General features: G+C 36.4%; 1 protein-coding gene across 1 annotated transcript in view; it reads right to left on the bottom strand.

Annotated features, from left to right (window-relative positions):
- The window catches only part of LOC149544373 (D-xylose-proton symporter-like 2), a 205,550-nt gene that overhangs the window by 93,940 nt on the left and 93,002 nt on the right, over positions 1-18,608 (bottom strand). The window contains exons 11-12 of the mRNA XM_089798807.1: positions 11,134-11,214; positions 10,694-10,792 (exon numbers count right to left, since the gene is read on the bottom strand). Of these exons, the coding sequence (XP_089654933.1) occupies positions 10,694-10,792; positions 11,134-11,214 (180 nt within the window). The remainder of the gene's footprint in view (positions 1-10,693; positions 10,793-11,133; positions 11,215-18,608) is intronic.

Here is an 18,608-nt window from a genome sequence, read left to right as displayed (position 1 = left end):
AAAGTGATCTTGAAAATGCTATGTACATGTTATTTCCTTTCATAATCACATTCTCATGTTTTCTTTCTTTCTTTATGTAATTAGTTATGTAAATTAATTATAATAAGGAATAGCAAAACATGTTCATATATCTCATCATTAAACTGTTTTGGTATAAATAGTAGGCACTACATACAAAATGTGCCCTACATCATTGGTACAATCAACTCTCATCCATAGGACAATGAGACCCTGATCTCTCCGCTCTATGATGTGATGAAGGGGTTATCCGTTGGGTAGTTGACACATATGTGTGACTCTTAGAGGTACTCCTCTTCGATTGGCTATGAGATCTACGCCGATGCCCAAGTAGCTCATATAGCTCGTGACCCTGCTAGTTGAGTTGCTCTCACATCAACTGTAGCTCTATTGCTACAAATGTGAAGATGTCTAGGCGGCATATGGAATCTCATCTCCTCACATATGAAATCTGCAAAGTGGAAGGAATCCTTGCCTCTGTGGTCATGTCCGTCAAGATGTCCCTCACAAAGGGTCTCCACTCCATACTAGCTACACAGATCACATTTTCATCAATTATGTATTGAACATCATTATTTAGGCATTCATTCTATATCATTTCCCATACCTAGATCTCCTTCTTGGAACCCGAGGTCTATATCTTGGAAATAGGTAGCTGATGGTGGTTGGCTCGACTCTCTGCGCTCTGCCTGTCTGGTTCTAGGAGGGGTCTCAATCTGACCTCGTGGTGTATGGGATCATAGTGGCTTGGTTGCTAGAGGAGATGGAACCCTCTCTTCTGCTCTCCCCCACCCGCTACTGGCATATCCTCCTCACCCTCAACCTCCATTGCCTCTCCCTCTAGTGGAGACTCATCATAATCATCATCATCTCCATCTGTGTCATCCTCTACTTGTGACAATCTAAAGTATACACCTGGATCACCTATCAGGTAGTCATCTAGGAATATGGGTCTCACACCCTGAACACTAAAATATTGTAGATAGTTTCTAAACACCCCTGCATCCTCTAATGTAGGGGGCACCTTTGTGTCATCTAGGCTCTCGGTATCTATCAACTCTACATCATCCACTGTCAGTCGGTGTCTAGTCCCAGGGATATCTTTGTATCTCGCTGTAAAAACCCTTTGCCAACTATAACTTTATAACACCAATTTCTTTTACTGAATTAATAGTTTGGCAACGTTTAAATGTTTTCTAATTTATTTTGTTTTTCCCAAGTTTGATATCTAGTAGAAATTACAAGAATTTTGAAATGAGGATGTAAAAAATCATATTGTGATTCTAAGGAAATTCTATATTTTAGTTGAAAAACCTCAAATCAGAATTACATATATTAATATTGGCACCTAGATTGTAGTCAAATGTGCCTAGTCATGCCATCAAAATGTCTTCCCTTTACTACCAATTCTAGCCGCAAGTCATGAATACCCTTGTCTTCCATAAGTATGCAGATTGTTGGGCATGTGTAAAGAATTGCTGCTTGACGTGACTCCTACAACTCAGTACGACTACCTTTATGTAACCTGGGTTCTAGCAAATGTGACGTAGCCTCCAACAATTATTCCAATCCAAAACGCAAGGAGGAGTATGCAATATTACTATCATATAGTCTCTTCCTTCACCGCGGTTGCCAGTATGCAAACTTCCAGAACAAATTTGAACACGAATATAACCTTCCAACAAGGTCACGCAACCTCCACAATTCAACAATTAAACATTCTTAGATATCTCCAAGCCATAGCAGACACAGTAGGAGAATTCCAATAATTGTTAGCCTCAACACAACTATCGATGATTAATCTCAGAAATACGTCAATCTCCCAAATACAGACAATGACAGATAAGAGATTTGACCAGTGAAACCACTATACTTCAATAGTGACTTCAAACATCAAAAACTTAGAGACCCTTATACTTTAGCAAGGGCTCACAATTTAGACTCGGGAAAAAGCTACAAATGCACAAAAGCCAATATATTTTCAAACGTCCTTTTTCCAAAGAAATGAGCTCTCATTTATAATCCTTCATTGGTCGAAGTTTCCTAAAAAGCTCCACCTTCAGAAATTGTGGAAGTTTCCCAAAAGAACTTAACACTAGAAACTTTCCAACACACTTTTTAGAAATATCACTTAATGTTATTATTATAATAATATAAACATTATTATAATAATGCAACTTAATAAGTAATTAATAAGAGCTCATGCAATTATTAAATTTACTGTAGGTGATGACCAACTGGCGAAGCCACCCACTGCACTGCCAAAAATAGAACTACTCAAAATAGTAAATCTACAGTTGGGACCCCCAAAACACCCTGTCAACTCACAAGGGTCACTGTGATGAGCTAACTCCATCAACTGTGTAGCCCTACCAAAAGCCGGGACATTCCACTCGCTCTGTATGGATATTGAGGCACAGATGGAAGACCCTACTGAAAACCAAACTGTCATAGTACTCTATCATAATAATAGGGCACCACTATGTACCACTGTCAGGCCTCTAAAACCCTCTGCCTCTACATGCACCTCAACCGCAGTGTTGAGTCTGGCCATGCTATCATGAGGCAGTATGGTTTGCATGTAACATCTATACATTGTAGTCGGTTAAACCTGACCCTCTAGTATAATACATCTCAAAACTACCATGCATGACTCAATGTGTACGCATACAATCTCAGTGACTCAGTATCTTAGTCAAGAACCCAAATGGTCTAGTGCATGTAAACTGTTCAAAGGCCCACACCTGTAAGAGTGTACATATCGTAAGACTATTTCGCTGGTACCTCACAAAATTCACTAACTCATAATACAAATGCGCTACCATGCTTTGTCCCCATGCATACACTATTGACTAATTCTCCATATGCCTAACTATATGTGCTAGAGGAGTCAGAAATACTATAACCTTTGTATTTGGTATGATAGTAGTAGCAGTAACACAGCATAATCTTCCTAAGAAGAGGTGTCCACCCATGGATGATGCCCTCCAAGCGCACCTGGTCTGGTCTCTATCTCTCTCTGTATGGCATACCCATGCAATTCTTGACATCTATCATAATCTCTATGCGTGACCTCTTTGCTCGTGGTCTCATTGTAGGTCCACGGACTAGCAGGCGTGGGATCCGATACATGTCCTCTAATGTGACTACCATCTCTCCCATGGGAGGTGGAAGGAGCATGTAGTATCATCCCATCTCTCCATCAAAACTAGTAACATCCCCATACAGAACCTCACATATGGTTGTTGAGCTACCCAATAAAGGTCAGTATCCCTGAGTATCTGGATATTTGTTGCCCCTAAATCCTTCATGTGCTCTCAGATGTACACCATCACATCTGAGGTGTAGTGCTCCTTCATCACTAGCAGATTCTACAAAGCATCAAACTAGGGATCTATTAGTCAAACATGTCAATATATGCAAGTTGACTTCCCTAGGACTAGGTTGACATCCCTAGGCACTAGGTTGACCTCCCCAAGTACTAGGTTGACTTCCCTAGGGCAAGGTTGACCTCCTACTAGTGACCCTACAAATCACCTATATCCTCCATCCGTGTGGGTTTCAGTGGCTCTGTTCTCAACATCTTTCTTCCTTCTTTCCTTCAACCACAAGGTAACAAATGAGCTTTCAAAAGTAACATGAACTTATATATCATTATTCTAGGTTACATTTTGAATATGTTTTACAAAACCCTAATATGCAAATAGTACATCCCTTCACTCTTTTTGGCATATCTTGAGTCGAGTAACTCTGATTTCTTCCCCGTTACAAGCATTGGAATCGCGATTCAATTATCTAACCTTCCAAGTCCCTCTTGAAGCATTCCGAGTTCATTGGGAAGTGTTTTGAGGGCTTTTTGGCATCATCTAGCGTGATCCCTTGTTTCAACTTTTTGAACGAGCAAGTTGAAACAAGGGGGGGCATGGCTATCCTAGAGCTTCACAATCCTTCTATAGTAAGTCCTAGGTGAATTTTGATTACCAATAACTTGTAGTTTTGCAAGATGTGGTTACTAATGTTTTCTTGCAAGACTTGCACATGTGGACTTTGCTATATCCTTTTTACAAGTTATGATTATGCTTTCTTATTTTAGCTTGTATATGCACATAGTGTCATTATTAGAAATAGGAAGTACTGAGAGGGGGCATAAATCAGTATTTCACAAACTTATGCCCAACTATGAATCTCTTCTACAATCTTAATACATGCACATGTGATTAGACTGAAAAGTAAACATAGCAATAACACAAACCAACTCATAACACCATTATTTGTTAACTAGGGAGACCCGGCCAAGGGAAAACCCCGATGAGGATGGTAATCAAAAGTATTTTGTAAAACACATTGACCTTGATAAGAGTCTATAACATCCATATAGTGTCCCTATCTTTGTTAGAAGCCTCAATCCTATTAGGAGTTGGTATCACAATTACAAAAGTATGCAAGATGAGCCCACTACTCAAACATGCAATTACAATGATATTTATACACAAATAGAATACAAAAACCTTTTGACAATGTGAATATCTGCAATATTTGATTGTTCTTTGTAGCTCTCTGTACAAAACTACACATATACTGTCCTTTCTCAGTTCTAACATAAAGTTCGCATCATATAGCAAGTATATTTCAATGTCCAAAGACATCACACAACTTTGAATATCCAAATCTTTCCTTTATAACTTGCTTTTTTGTCATGTCGGCCTTCATGTCTTCACAGGTGTCTCAAAACACAAAACTAACCTTTGCTAAGTTAGGGTTAATATCTAGGATGTTGTCCCTAATTATTTAAGTAATTATTTCCTTAACACAAATGACCACACTTTGGTTTGTTCTATCTGTGCATGACTACAACTGGTAAATCATTAATAACTCTGTCCATACAACTCATAATGATTTGCGCTTGATCATCATACCTTGTTTTATCTTCTCTCAAGTGCGCACGTGCCAATTCATTGTCCATAAACTTTGCAAACCAAAAAGGTGTCTTTGTTAACAGTTATCCTTTACAACACTTGACAATTTTTTAAAGTCTTCAAACCAAAACTTTTGTCTTTACAACTTGTTGACTTAATGTAGCTGATATGTTTCCATAAATAACAACCTCAATGTATTTCCATACTCACCTCTTAACCAAATTCCCAACAGCCACATCCCACTAGAGTGGGGGCTAAATATACTATCTTTAATTGGATGAACTTCAATTTAGGACCTTTTAGCTCCTCTTTAGCGTGTTTGCATTTCACGATCACACTTTGAGCACACATTTCACTTCTTTTCTCATCCTTGCTAAAACTGAGGTAGAACCTAACAAATCCTCCTCGATTTCCCTTCTTTCTCACACATTCACTAAATCAGTACTTAAAGTGTGAGTATCATCTCCTCCCGGGACCCCAAATCCTAGATTAGATCTCCGGTCGACAATCTAGGACATCTATCTCACCCCTAACCCCTGCTAGTCCGGATTCTGGAACAAAAAGACCTTAAAGGTTGGCCATCTGGACTAGGTCGACCTAGTCTAGAAGCCTCCTGTGATTCCGAACCTGTTGTTATTTTACCCCTAGGGTAAAATCCTGCTTGAGTAGTTGGCCCTTGCAAGGTAATTTCGTGAATATTCCAAAAATCTACTATAAAAAGGCATCAAATCCCTCATTTGCACATGAGAGAAGAAGGCAGCAAGCACATGTGGACACCCCAATCTAACATAGAGCAATTGCAAGGAGAAAGCAAGGGTTGGTTTCTTACTCTTCATTGCAAAGCAAGGTTATCATTCTTCATCAAGCATTCAAAGGCAAATACATGAAACATGGAGTTACGAAGGGATCTCAAAGATGGTTATAATACTTTAGCTTTGAGGGCTTGGTATGATTTCTTCATCATTCTTCAAATCTGATTCTTTGCACCTTCATACATGCACACTTGTATGCTAGGGTTTCACTAAGGAAGTAAATTTTGAGCATTTTAGCATATTTACACATCTAGAATACACACATACGCAACACTTTTCCTAATGGCTCTTTGTAGAGGTGGAAATCACCAAAATGGGGGGTTGACTAAGGCAAACAGCTATATAGCCACCCACCCACAAATTTTTTTATAAATTTGCAGGATATCAGTTTGTAGCTTATAGCTTAAAGATCTGGAACCTACTCCTCAATGGGCTTTCTGGAAAAGTATGTTACAGTGCTGTCAGACTACATCAACCATTTCGTAAGACATTTCCCCACGGGTCGACCTAGTCCTTTCAAATCTTTTCCAAACAATATCTGGGTTTTGTTCCTTTCATCGTTTCACTCTAAGATCTACAATTGGATATTTAGGAAAAGGTTCAGATCTACTACTTTTTGAGCTTAATTACATATTCCACTACGAGTTTCAACACGAGAACTTTATCTCTTATTTTCCCTCGTAGCATATACTTACTTTCATATCTTTATTGGGCTATTTGTGTATGTTTCAAATCTACATTTTTCATATCTCTTGTTTACGTTGCATGAAAGAGAACCTTCCTAGCATACTTCCTTGATAAGTCTTTAGATATTGTATTGGCATCCCGCTATCCTCTTTGGGGTTTTGCCAATCAAATTTACGGCTTGTTGAGAGTTATACTTGGAAGCCCCTCTTTCTCTTGTATTGAATGGCTCAGGGAGAAAGTGTTGAACTTGTTTAGTCTTATTTGCATTGTTATCATTGGTGTCATTTTCCCCCTGAACAATAGCTACTACTATTGACTAGAGGAATCAACTTCATTTCTTTTGTTCGACTTCTCCATGTTGGTTATATTGGACTTCCTATCATTGATAGGGTATGGATGGATATCTTTCGACACTATATGATATTTCTTTTATTGATACTGAAAACTTTCATGTATGCCCACTGCTTAGCATGAGAATTATGCACTCATAAATCGCGCACTAATGTTATCAATTCCTACTATCACAAATTCCTATGGTGGTTTTATTTAGATTAAAATCCCTGAAGGGTTATGTCTTTTATATAAGTTTTGACGTAGACTTATATTCATCATATAATTCCTCTATCGTTGGCTTCTTGGGTCTACGATTAATTCAACTTGCAAGAATTTTAAGTTTTTCCTTGTGGGTTTGAATCCATTGCAACCAATAAATCTCAGTGTTGCCCAATATAGTCCCAAGTCTGTGGTGACAATCATGCATAGGAAGGACTCACATGGAACGAAACGTGATTGGGTGGATATTGGATCTGCTTTGGCTTGAATTCATATAATATATAGTTCGTTTCAATATTGGCTCTATAATATGATCACCTCAAACACATAGGGCTAGTGTCAATTGCCGAACCTAGTTGTCTTATTGAGGGTACAATTCATTGATGCAAACCATGATTGATGATACTCGGTTGTTTTTGCGAAATCCTAAACAAATATTCAATGACTCCTACGCTACCACTTTGCCTCTTTAGAAGTGTGCATTGGTGGAGTGAGTGAAACGATTTTACTAGATGTTTGAATTGTCGATCTGAATGCAGCAATAGTATTAATCAATAATCCTTCTAAGGATCAATTCTAATTATTTAGATCTTTTGGAATGAAACTATTACATCCAAAAATATTTATCAACTTGTCTCCATGCCACCTCCTATTTTTAGCAAACTACTCCAGAACATAGGAATCATTCAGCATCAAAAAGATCCCTAAAGATCGAGTTGCTTTGGTACAATGTTGTTTTTATAAGTGTGTGTAGCAGATCATTATAGGGGAAGGTCAAGTCTCCCTTCTATAATAATTGGTGGTGCCCCTTTACCAAGGGTCACCACTCTTCCAAGTTGGCCCAATAATTATATTAAATATAATATATAAAATATAATAATTTTATTATCCCACAATCATAACATAATAATTATAAATATAATTATAATTATAATATCACATAATATAAAATTATATTATCACATCCTTTATGTTATCTATGTCGGCCTAAAGGAATCTGACCATAGCCACAATAACATTAACACTTAAGAGGGCAGTCTACATTTAGTAAGTCACCCAGTTGCCTTTGATCAGTTTCTTAAAAGTCTTTATTATCAAGTTGGTACAATTAGAGTTTGGTTTCTATGAGTTTTATTTGTTTTCCACAACTTTAGTAAAATAAAGTTAATCTTCACTAAAGTTTCTAATGTTAAAATATTAAAGCGACAAATTAAGTGTGATATCTCTTTAAAAGGTATTAAAGTGGCTTTCAAAGTTGGATGCTTACTTTTTCAAAAAGGTCATTTTGAAGAAAAATGAAGTATTAGATTTTTGAAAGGACTATTTCCCTCCAAAAAGCTATAAGAGGAGAATGTGGGCTCCTTTGTGAGGATAGACTTTGTGAACTTCATATTGTTATAAAATAGGAGAGAACCTAAGTTCTTCCCTGGCTTCTTGAGGAAGAAATCCCTCTTGAAGTGGCTGGTTTCAATGACAAAAGTACCCTTGGTCTTGGTAATTTCATTTCAATATTACAGTGAAAGATACCAAACAGAAAACTTGCCCAGGCTTAACAATACATCAGTAGCAGCAAAAATCCCAATGCTTGGCTCTAATAAAGAGATGGATAAGGCAGCAGTACAGAAATGGACTGTCTCTCCCAACCCAATCACTAGAGCCAAATACATAGATTCAATAGAAATTTTCACATTGTCAACTGATACATAGATTTTGTATTCTTATAGATATAGATAACTTCTGCCAGGGTGCACAGGGTTTTATCAAATGGAGGTCTTTGACACCTCATTGAACAGCTACATATAAATTAACCTATCTTGCTGTTGTCACCTGGCATGTAGCAAGGGTAACTTGCATTGGTCTAGGATATCGCTTTTCTCTCACAACTCAAATATCTCATTCAGATTTGCATCATCACTATTTCCTGTTTCATCAGAATCTCTGTTGGGTGATAGCTACTAAGTAGCTTGCATTGAGAAGCATATCACAAGTTGCTCCTTACATTGTCCCATATCCGCCTTCTGGAGTTTCCATTCCGGAAAACATTGAATTCTCCAGTGCGATTCCTAGCTCAAAACGTATGCTCACTGGTAATATGCTAGAGATATCACCTTCAGCCCAACTAGTAGCCTCTTGTGTTAGCATCCAAGGAGTTATGCCTTCCACTGATCAATTAGGTTGGCAGGGAGTTTGCCCCACCAACGAAGTGCCTCTGTAGCTGACGTCTGAGAAACGATTACATCCATTTAGTGCACTAAACAAACTTATCTCTTCAATGCATTTCCCAACTTTATCGACCCATATAAATACATATCCTTCTTATCAGCCTCAAGAGGAGCCGCCATAAATTCGGCCAAAAGAAGACCTCCATGATCTTAACCCAAGTTGATGAAGGGATAATAATAATATTTAATAATTTCATTTATTAAAATTTCATCTACTAATTATTTAATTATTAAGGCTGGCTGACTCCGCCAGAGAATGGGGACATCCCACACAGTGTGCTGCGAGTGAAATTATTGGAGTTGCTGATCAAAATGGATGATTCTGAGGCATTCTAGTTGCAAATCTTTTGATATGATTAGTTTCAGAATATAGAGATATTGATGTTGTGTGTTTGAGGCAATTTGAAAAGGTGATTTTGCTAGTCATACCATCATCCAAAACACGTTGAACACCTCTTGATGATTGTACCATTCTTTGCAAGCAGTTTGTAGTTAATAATTCTGTTTTGATTTCTAATATGCTATTTGGGGCACCATTATTTTATAAATTTGCTAGCTGTACAGTTTTATTGGAAGATATTTAACATTCTTGATTAGTTTCAGTATATAGAGATATTGATGTTGTGTGTTTGAGGCAATTTGAAAAGGTGATTTTGCTAGTCATACCATCATCCAAAACACGTTGAACACCTCTTGATGATTGTACCATTCTTTGCAAGCAGTTTGTAGTTAATAATTCTGTTTTGATTTCTAATATGCTATTTGGGGCACCGTTATTTTATAAATTTGCCAGCTGTACAGTTTTATTGGAAGATATTTAACATTCTTGATGCCACACCATCCTCAAGGTTGGTTGTACAATTGTTAGAACCTGGCATGTGAAGTTGTTGACTAAACCACCACGTTTTCAGACTATTTTCTCATTGTTTAGGGTTCCCCTAACATTGCAGCAGGTTTCCTATTGTTTGCAGGGTGGAGGAATGTTTATTTTATGAGTTTTACAAAATTTATGTTACTGCCCGGGCCCCTGTTGAACCAGCCACCAATCTTTATATCAGAGTTGCACCATTTTCAAATTTCCAGATTTATGTATCCTCCTCCTAGTGAGATTTAATTAAGCTTGGAGCTGTCTGGTGAAGGCATATCAGCATATGTTCATTGTTGGTTTGTTTGTGTGAGTCCACATAACTTTCTTGAAGTGGGTAAGCTCCTCTTGCCAGATGTCCATTTGCAAGCATGCTCAAAAACAATGAGGAATATTTTCATAATTTGGTGATTGTTCCACTCTATCCAGATTTATGATTAGCCTAATATGAAGAGGCTTATCAAGATCTACAATTACACAGATTTGCACAGTTTATAATTTCTGCATTACTACTTCTCGGAAGCCATGAAACAAACTCCTGTGACATATAGAATCTTACATTCAAGATCTTTTGCATACAGACAATGAAGTTATAAATTAAGGGTGTATGGTCAAACTCACCTGGTAGGAGCTAACATACAATAGCAATGCAAGAACTGCCACAATAGATGCACCACTCAGAAAGTTGTAGTAAGCTGCAAGAAGGAATAATGATACTGTCTGCACAATGAAAAAACATGTAAAGCGTCTAACTTATTGGTTTCAGATTAACCTTAAAACAAGAAAACATTAGGAGAACTTCACATGGTTAAAATATCAAAATTCATGAATTAAACCTTGGATGAAGTAAAACATGAAATAGACACTAGTAATTCATTCAGCAAAGCATCCAAGCAGATCATTAATCTCAACTAAGAAATTGGCAGAGTCCTTAAGTATTCTATTACTCTGCTTTGTATAGTTCATAGTATTAAACATATTTTGAAACCAAAACTTAATTAGATCATTTTTGATAGAATTCTTGTTACATTTTTACTGAATAATGCATAAAAGTATCTTACAATTCCACTAATGCCTCCAATCAGCAGAGGTCTCCTACCAAGCTGGTCAACTTTCCAGACAGAAACTCCAGTCATCAGCAACTGCAAGATTAACAATGTACAAGACCCATCATCTTCACAAACGTCTAACAACTAAAGCCCTTAAACATTGGCAGGAAATGTGTATGCCCGATTTAATCATTAATAATTGGCATTCCAAATAATTTTCAACAAAACTCTTGAACCTTGATAGATCCCAAACAATCTGTAAATAAAACGAACGAATAATAAAAAAATTACATCCTCCAATGGAAAGATGCACACAGTTGTGTAAGAAAACGACAGAAAATAGTGGCACCATAAGTGTGCAAAGGATGAAGACAAAAAAATTAAAATTTGTCAGACAGCTATCTACTGGACCAGAAATTTCTTAATAAAAGTCTTGTGTCTATGTATCAACAAATGGCTAATTATGACTATTCTCCATATGATTAACATTAACTTAGCACATTGTATTTAGATAAGAAATACTGCAATAGATTGCAGTGCCATGAAAAGGTTTGTCTGAAGATCGAATTAATTTACATCTATCATTTGGGGTTGACCGTCTTGTCATAAAGAAAATTATATACAAAATGTTAATAGCTGATGTTGAAAACAATGAAAAGTATGATTCTATGCTACAACCAGAAATACAAGCAAAGAACAATGTTTTAGCATGCAGACTGGTATAGAAAATGGATACAGAGGATTTCTAATAGGTACCTAGGGCTCTTGACAGAATACATGCTACAAGAAATTTTTTAGTTTCAATTCACTGGTAGTGACCACTGATAACAAATTAAACAGATTTCACATAGAAGGCAAATTGAATTTATATGGGTTTCATTGATTAGTAAACTGGAACACCTACCCCATGATCAATATAAATCAGGGGGATGCATCATCCAGCTTACATGGGGCTCATGTTACACCAAAATTTGCCTGAAATTTATACCTCATGTTGCTTGTCCAACTGTGGACTTAACACAGGTGTTCTAACATAAGGAAAATGCCCAACAGTACTAGAATCTGGGCAAATTTTATGGAATTGTTCTTCTTGACCACTAGTTCATGATGTCCTAGACTCAAATACATTTCATATGTTGTTTTGTATTCTTCTAATTGTGATAGAAACCTAGACCACAACTAATGGCATGCTAATTTAATTGCAAACACCCATTATAACTAACTTTCTTAATCAGCAATTTCCCCATACATAATATTTTAGTCTGTGGTGCCTCCTAATCAAATTATTCAAATCCATACCAATCCCTTTACCTCAACACACTACTAATATGATTACTCATGCTCTAATAAAATACAACCTCCTATATCTGAAACTATATAACATCTTCATGTCTAATGAATTTAAATCCTGATGAATTCATAATTGAAACCCCAACACCAAACAAAAAATGCCAAGACCCGTCATGCCAAACCCCATAAACTGAAAAATATAGAAATTTTACAAGAAAAGGGAAAATGAATGAACAAGAAAAGTAAAGAAATTTCTTTTATCATAAAAGAGCAATGTATATACCTTCTGAAATCTGCATTCATGAGGTACTCAAAATATACTCTTGCACTCAATCAAGACTTTATTTCTATGTTCCTTCTTATTTCTGGCTGTGTTATTTTCTTTCTTGTTTGTTCTTTCCGTGGACACCATTTGGTACTCCCGCTGCTAGCTGTTGCCTTGTTGTATGCTCTCTAGACCCTTTGACCCTCGTGGTCTCTTGTTAGACATTAATAAATTTATATTATTTTATCTTATCTTATTTTCATACTTTGCAAACAATGCATGTAGCTGCTAACAGGCTGAAAGATCATGATAAGATGTCAACTAAGGCTATAAACATTCCATAAGTAGTGTCCCAAATTTAAACATGTGGACAATGGTATATAATTGTTATAAAAAGAATATGCTAAATAAGATTGAGAGAGTCTACGTTCTGTTGGGTGGATATTTTGCAACCAACAGTTTTGAGTAAAAAATTCAGTCGCAAAATAGGATGACTAACCACAGCGTGTGAGACAGAGTCTCTCCTACCTTAAAGGGAAGGCTCCCCCTTCTCACCGTTCCTTGGATCAACTCAAGGTAAACAAGAAATTGAGAAATTTATAAACAGGGTGTTACTATTATCCATTCTTCTTAACTTTCAAGAAAGGATCCACTTATTCGTAAGGCGAATAATGGGCAAGGTGAATCTCTAATTATGCTTCTATCACGAGCTAGAAATAGTGATACTGATAAATTTTAACTAACTCAAAGGCTAGCCAAAACGTACCAAATGGGCTATAAGTCCTGTTGTACTTCTATATGATAAAATCTCTACAATTAGGGCACAAAGGCTCCTAAAAGTAAGAACTATCTAACTATTTTGCGAATCAAGATGAAAATACAAGCTACAGACAAAGCTTCTAGCTATGGATTTTCACAATTGCTCCTGATCAAAGCTCGGGCTTCAATTGTTTCTTAACTCTTCTCTATCAATCACAAGATACAATATCAATAACAAAAGATAGTACGAATCAAAGATAACTTGAATGAATTATAGACAAAGCTTACAATCCATAAAAGTAACAATTTCAGTTAATCAAAGTTAAGTCTCAAATACTCCTTTGTATTCACTTTCTCTCAAAATAGTGCTACACAAACAAAGTTCTGCTGGCACAATTTCTCCAGAGCTCTCTTGCATAAAAATGTTGATTTTACAATAAGGGGGGCACTCTTTTATATAAGCAAAGAAGTTGAGAAAAAAAAGGGAGGAAAAAGTGGGAGCAACTCAACCAACTTTGACCAAGTCTAACTACAGAAACTAAAGGGTTACATGCAACTCACATTACATCTTTTGCATACATGCAATTCGCATTACATGCAATTACACTTTTTCATGTAATGCAATTCTAAACAACTATGAAATAGAAATTACACAACATTCTTAAAGATTGCTTCTTAATGCCTTGAATTTCACAATGACGTCACACACTGTAGGAAGATCAGCAATCTCCATAGTCTTTGATATGGCTTCGATTCTCATTGCATTTTCATATGCTGATTGCACAATTTTGGAATTTGTTGTTGTATTATCTAACAAGTGTTTTGTCAAGGATTTGTACAAAACGAACTTGTTCATTGTGTGCGAACCAAAATCTTCGAAATCTACATCAGCATTGATCCTGATTGTATATTTTGAATTCACTCTTTCTATTGCCATAAGATTACCAAGACTATCAATAACACCGCATCCCAATTGCTCCAAATCACAAGTAAGCTTGTTTCAATTGCTTGACAATCTTCAAGAGCAACTTGCAATTTTGTGATCAACATTCTTAAGGTCTCTTCCTTGTAACCAATGAGTCCTTGAAATCTGAAAAACATTTCACATGACGGAAGAACGTCAAATAAGACAATAGCATTCAAATCAAACTTAATCATTTCATCCCAATCCTCAAGGATTTCCTTCAAGTTATCTGCCTCTTAAGTCAGAGAAGAAATTAAGCTTAGTTTCATTTTGTTCATCTCTTTAACACGCCTTAGAACTGCAAGTGTTTCTGTGATGGCTCGAACTCCTTCAGCAATGATTTCCTGTATCCAGGACTTAGCAACTTCAATCAACCTTCTCTCTTTAGATGTTTGAAATTTAATAACAACATTTTGAGAAGATTGCTTCTGGATGACTTCATTCAAACGAGCTATTTCCTGTTTCAACTGATTCTTCTTTTCCAAAAGTTCATGACTGCTTTTTGATACATTTTCCAATGCATCATGAGCATCTTGTAAAGAACTCAAACGAGATTGCTTTCCAACTTCAATCTTAGTAAATTTATAATCAAAGCTAGTGAGTTCTTCAATAGGTTTATCTACTAAGGGCTCAACATACTTGGTTTTGTTAGAATCAACCAAAATTCTAGAAACAATCTTGTCCTTTAGAGATTTGGATTTAGTCTTCTTCACAGGAAGATTGTCAAGGGGAACAACCACCTTCCTTCTCTTCGTTGTTATTCTACTCAACCATGCAGGTAGGCTGAAACTTTCATCTGTAGAAGTAGGCACAATGGAGACTATTGGCATTGATCCAGATTGTATATCTGTAGTGACTGAATAGGATTTAGTTTGCACTGTTGTAGGCATAGGAACATGTTGTGAAGATTCTGTCATGAAAAGTTCAAATCCTGTCAAAGATGTATCAAGTTGGAAAACTTGACTACTAGTAAGAGTTGGAAAATCTTCAAACACATTTGCTAAGTGTTCAAACTGATCATGTGCAAGAACACGAGGAGTAGCAGATGAAATCGGAAGAGCCATGGTGTTAACTTCCAAGACTAGAATGGAGTGAGTGAAAACAGTAGAAAATGAATCTACATCATCATCAACCTCATGCAAAAAGGGCTCTTCATGTTGAGAAGACGTGCAAGCTTGTGCAAGCTTAGGAGGAGATATGATTCTAATTTCTCCTTCTTCATCTGAATCTTCTTTCTCGGATTTTGTTTCCAATTCTTCTTCTAATTTTGTCACTGATTCTTGAATTGCTTTAGGAACTTGAGATGATTTAGTTCCTTTTCCGCCCTTTAATTTGAATTTGAGAGTATTCTTGACATTTGAAGATGAAGCACAATCTTTCCTTGTAATTTCTAGTTGTGACTTCTTTCCAAGAGGACCAAAGCTTCCACAATCCAAACCCCTTTTAAGATTTACTCTTTTTAGGCCTTTACTTTTCAACCACTTGTTAGTGTTTGCTAAGATAGATTGAAACCTGTCCATAATAGATGTACCTTTTTTTTGTTGCCATTGAATAGGAAAAGGGCACATTTTATCAAAACCAGCTTGATGGAATTCTGGATCAAGAATGTCGCCATCATCTTCAACTTGGAAATCTGGAGGAATTTCCAACATATTAAGATCGATTATTTGTTGCAAGGTTAACCTGCAATAATCCATCTTCATAATATCAAGCTCTGTTCTCATGTCAATCCAAATATCTTCAATGCAATGAACATGAGTATAGGGCCTCTTTATCTGAGAGTACATCTCTCGATAATCAAAATCAAATCTAGCTTTGAACCTCTTCAATGTAATCAATTCCAACTCTACTTCCATATTCTTCACTTTAGGCACAGAAACAATTGAATAATTGCCAATAGTTAAAGGTCTAATTGAGGTGATGCCAAATCCGGGCCTATGTGACGCATGCTAATCATTTTGCACGTCCATGAGTTGTCTGGCTAACTCCATTAGAATGGTTCGATCTGCAGCATACCTAGGTAAGGCTCTCCTTTGAAATATCGAACTCTCAAGCATGTGAAAGTAGGAAATTGAAGAAAAAAGCAGCCATACTAGTTTACCTTTTCCCATGCTGCATCAAATACTCTTTTGATACATAACTGTTTGTCGAACAGACACCTGTAATGTCCAAAGAAAGCATCTTGGACTCTTCTCTAATGGATTTACTGTTAGTCAAAGTGATTTAGTCATAGTATTCCCAAACAGGTACTTGAAGATGATCACCTTTGGTGGAAAGACCTGAAAAAGACCCCATGGCAGCAGCAATGTAAACTAGATATGAATTCATGTAAAGAGGTATTGATGTTCGTACATTGCATATTTGCTGACAAATCGCAGTATTGATAAGCTCTCCCCAAAAGATGTGTTCTTTGTTCTCTATGATTTGAAACATAAATTTGTACATCCATGGCTCAAAATCTGAAGAATCCTTAAGACCACAGATTCTGATGAGAAGGATGATGAGATTCTTATATTCTTGTTTAAAATTTGACCGATAAAGAGTCTTTGGCCATTTGGAAAAATTGTTGTCTCTTCTTGTCTAACCAGTAAAGGTTGACATACTTTTGATGACTGTCCTTTTGCTCATTCCAATAGGCCAATGATGATCCTTTGGTCAAATCAACACATTCTGATTTTCAAGGAACTTTGAAGTCTTGTTCAATCACTTCAGAATCAAGGCTAATGATAACCTTGCCGTCAGCGTCTTTAATATTCCTCGTCTTTGGAGTGAAGCACCGAACACATCCGTAGACAAAATAAGGTTCTATGGCTGCCATGGGAAATGTAGAAACCAAATGGATGTTGCTTCTTTTAATACGTTTCATCTCATGTGTAGTTGGAACTTCAATCCTTTGTAGAAAATCAGCTACATCTACGTGACCAATCTTGGTGTCTAGCGCGTTATCAAGAATAGAGGTAACTGAAGAAGGAACTACATGTGCCAATTCTTTGTCATATTGGTATTTCATCTTGCTCTTGGATTTGGAAGGTGAGGACATTTCTTGTGCTTATACTGCAACACAAAAATCCAAAAACACAAATAGATCATCAAAAGGAATCTCCATGCAAGTGAATACCGGAGCAGCATTGAAGATTCGAAAAAGAGTGACTTTCGAAGAGAAAGCATATGCACATGCAATGAAATGAAAAGTGAAATAGAATGAACGGAATGTGGAATGAAATGAAATGAAAGTGTGGATATGGAAAATAAAATGAAATGGAATGGAATGAAAATGTGCAAAGGTGAAACGCATGGGAATGCGTGCTAAATGAAAGTTGCTGATTTCAAAAGTGACTTAAAATTTTCAAGGCTTTATTGAATGAAACGTGTATATGTAAATGCAATATGTAACGGAAAGAGGAAAATGAAATGAGATGTAAGTGCAAATGAAAGGTACACTTTATGTGTATATGCGGATGCAGATGAAAGGCAACATGTAAAATATGTTATGAGGTGGAAACATGTACTTATTCATGTAAGTGTGAATGCGTATATGAAGATGGAAATGAAGCAATGGAAGTGAGATCATGAATTATATAGTCACTTTTGGAGAGAGAAAGAAGTCAAAGTACATGGAAAGTGAAAATGATATCTTTTTGTCTTTTCAAAATATGACTTTTGATCAAAATCGGACCTTTTGGATGCAATTACACGTATGGCATTTTGTATGATAGTGTCATGCAAATGGAAACGAAAAATGAGATGTATGAAAATGGAAGCGAAAAATGTGATTACATGCGTGTGTGAATGGCGAATGAAGTGAAAAACATGTAATTGCATTTGTCGGATGAGATGTGAGATGTAATGACACGGAAATGGAATGTGAAAAATGATAATGCTTTTGCATGTAATGAAGGAAAAACAACTTTTTGGGAAAAAACTTGCAATTTCTCCAAACGGAAAAAAAACCGGCAAACAAACACACAAAACCAAAACAAAAGAAAAACGTACCTTTGAAAACAACTCAAAACTTGCCAAGATGCAATGCATTCCAAAGATGAAATTCAAATTTGGAACTTGGGGAAGAACCAAAGACATCAAAATGAAGAAGAAATTCATAGTTAAAGGAAAAATGCACATTCTAAGGCAAAGATTTTTACAAATGGCATACATTCAATGATTTCATGCATAAAATCAACAAGGATAAGCATGAATTAAAATGCAAGA

Source organism: Cupressus sempervirens, chromosome 8 (genome assembly GCF_028749045.1).
Source record: "Cupressus sempervirens isolate cs-2001-9-10 chromosome 8, ASM2874904v1, whole genome shotgun sequence".
NCBI classification, from domain to species: Eukaryota; Viridiplantae; Streptophyta; class Pinopsida; order Cupressales; family Cupressaceae; genus Cupressus; species Cupressus sempervirens.
This window is presented reverse-complemented; position numbering and strand designations above follow the sequence as displayed.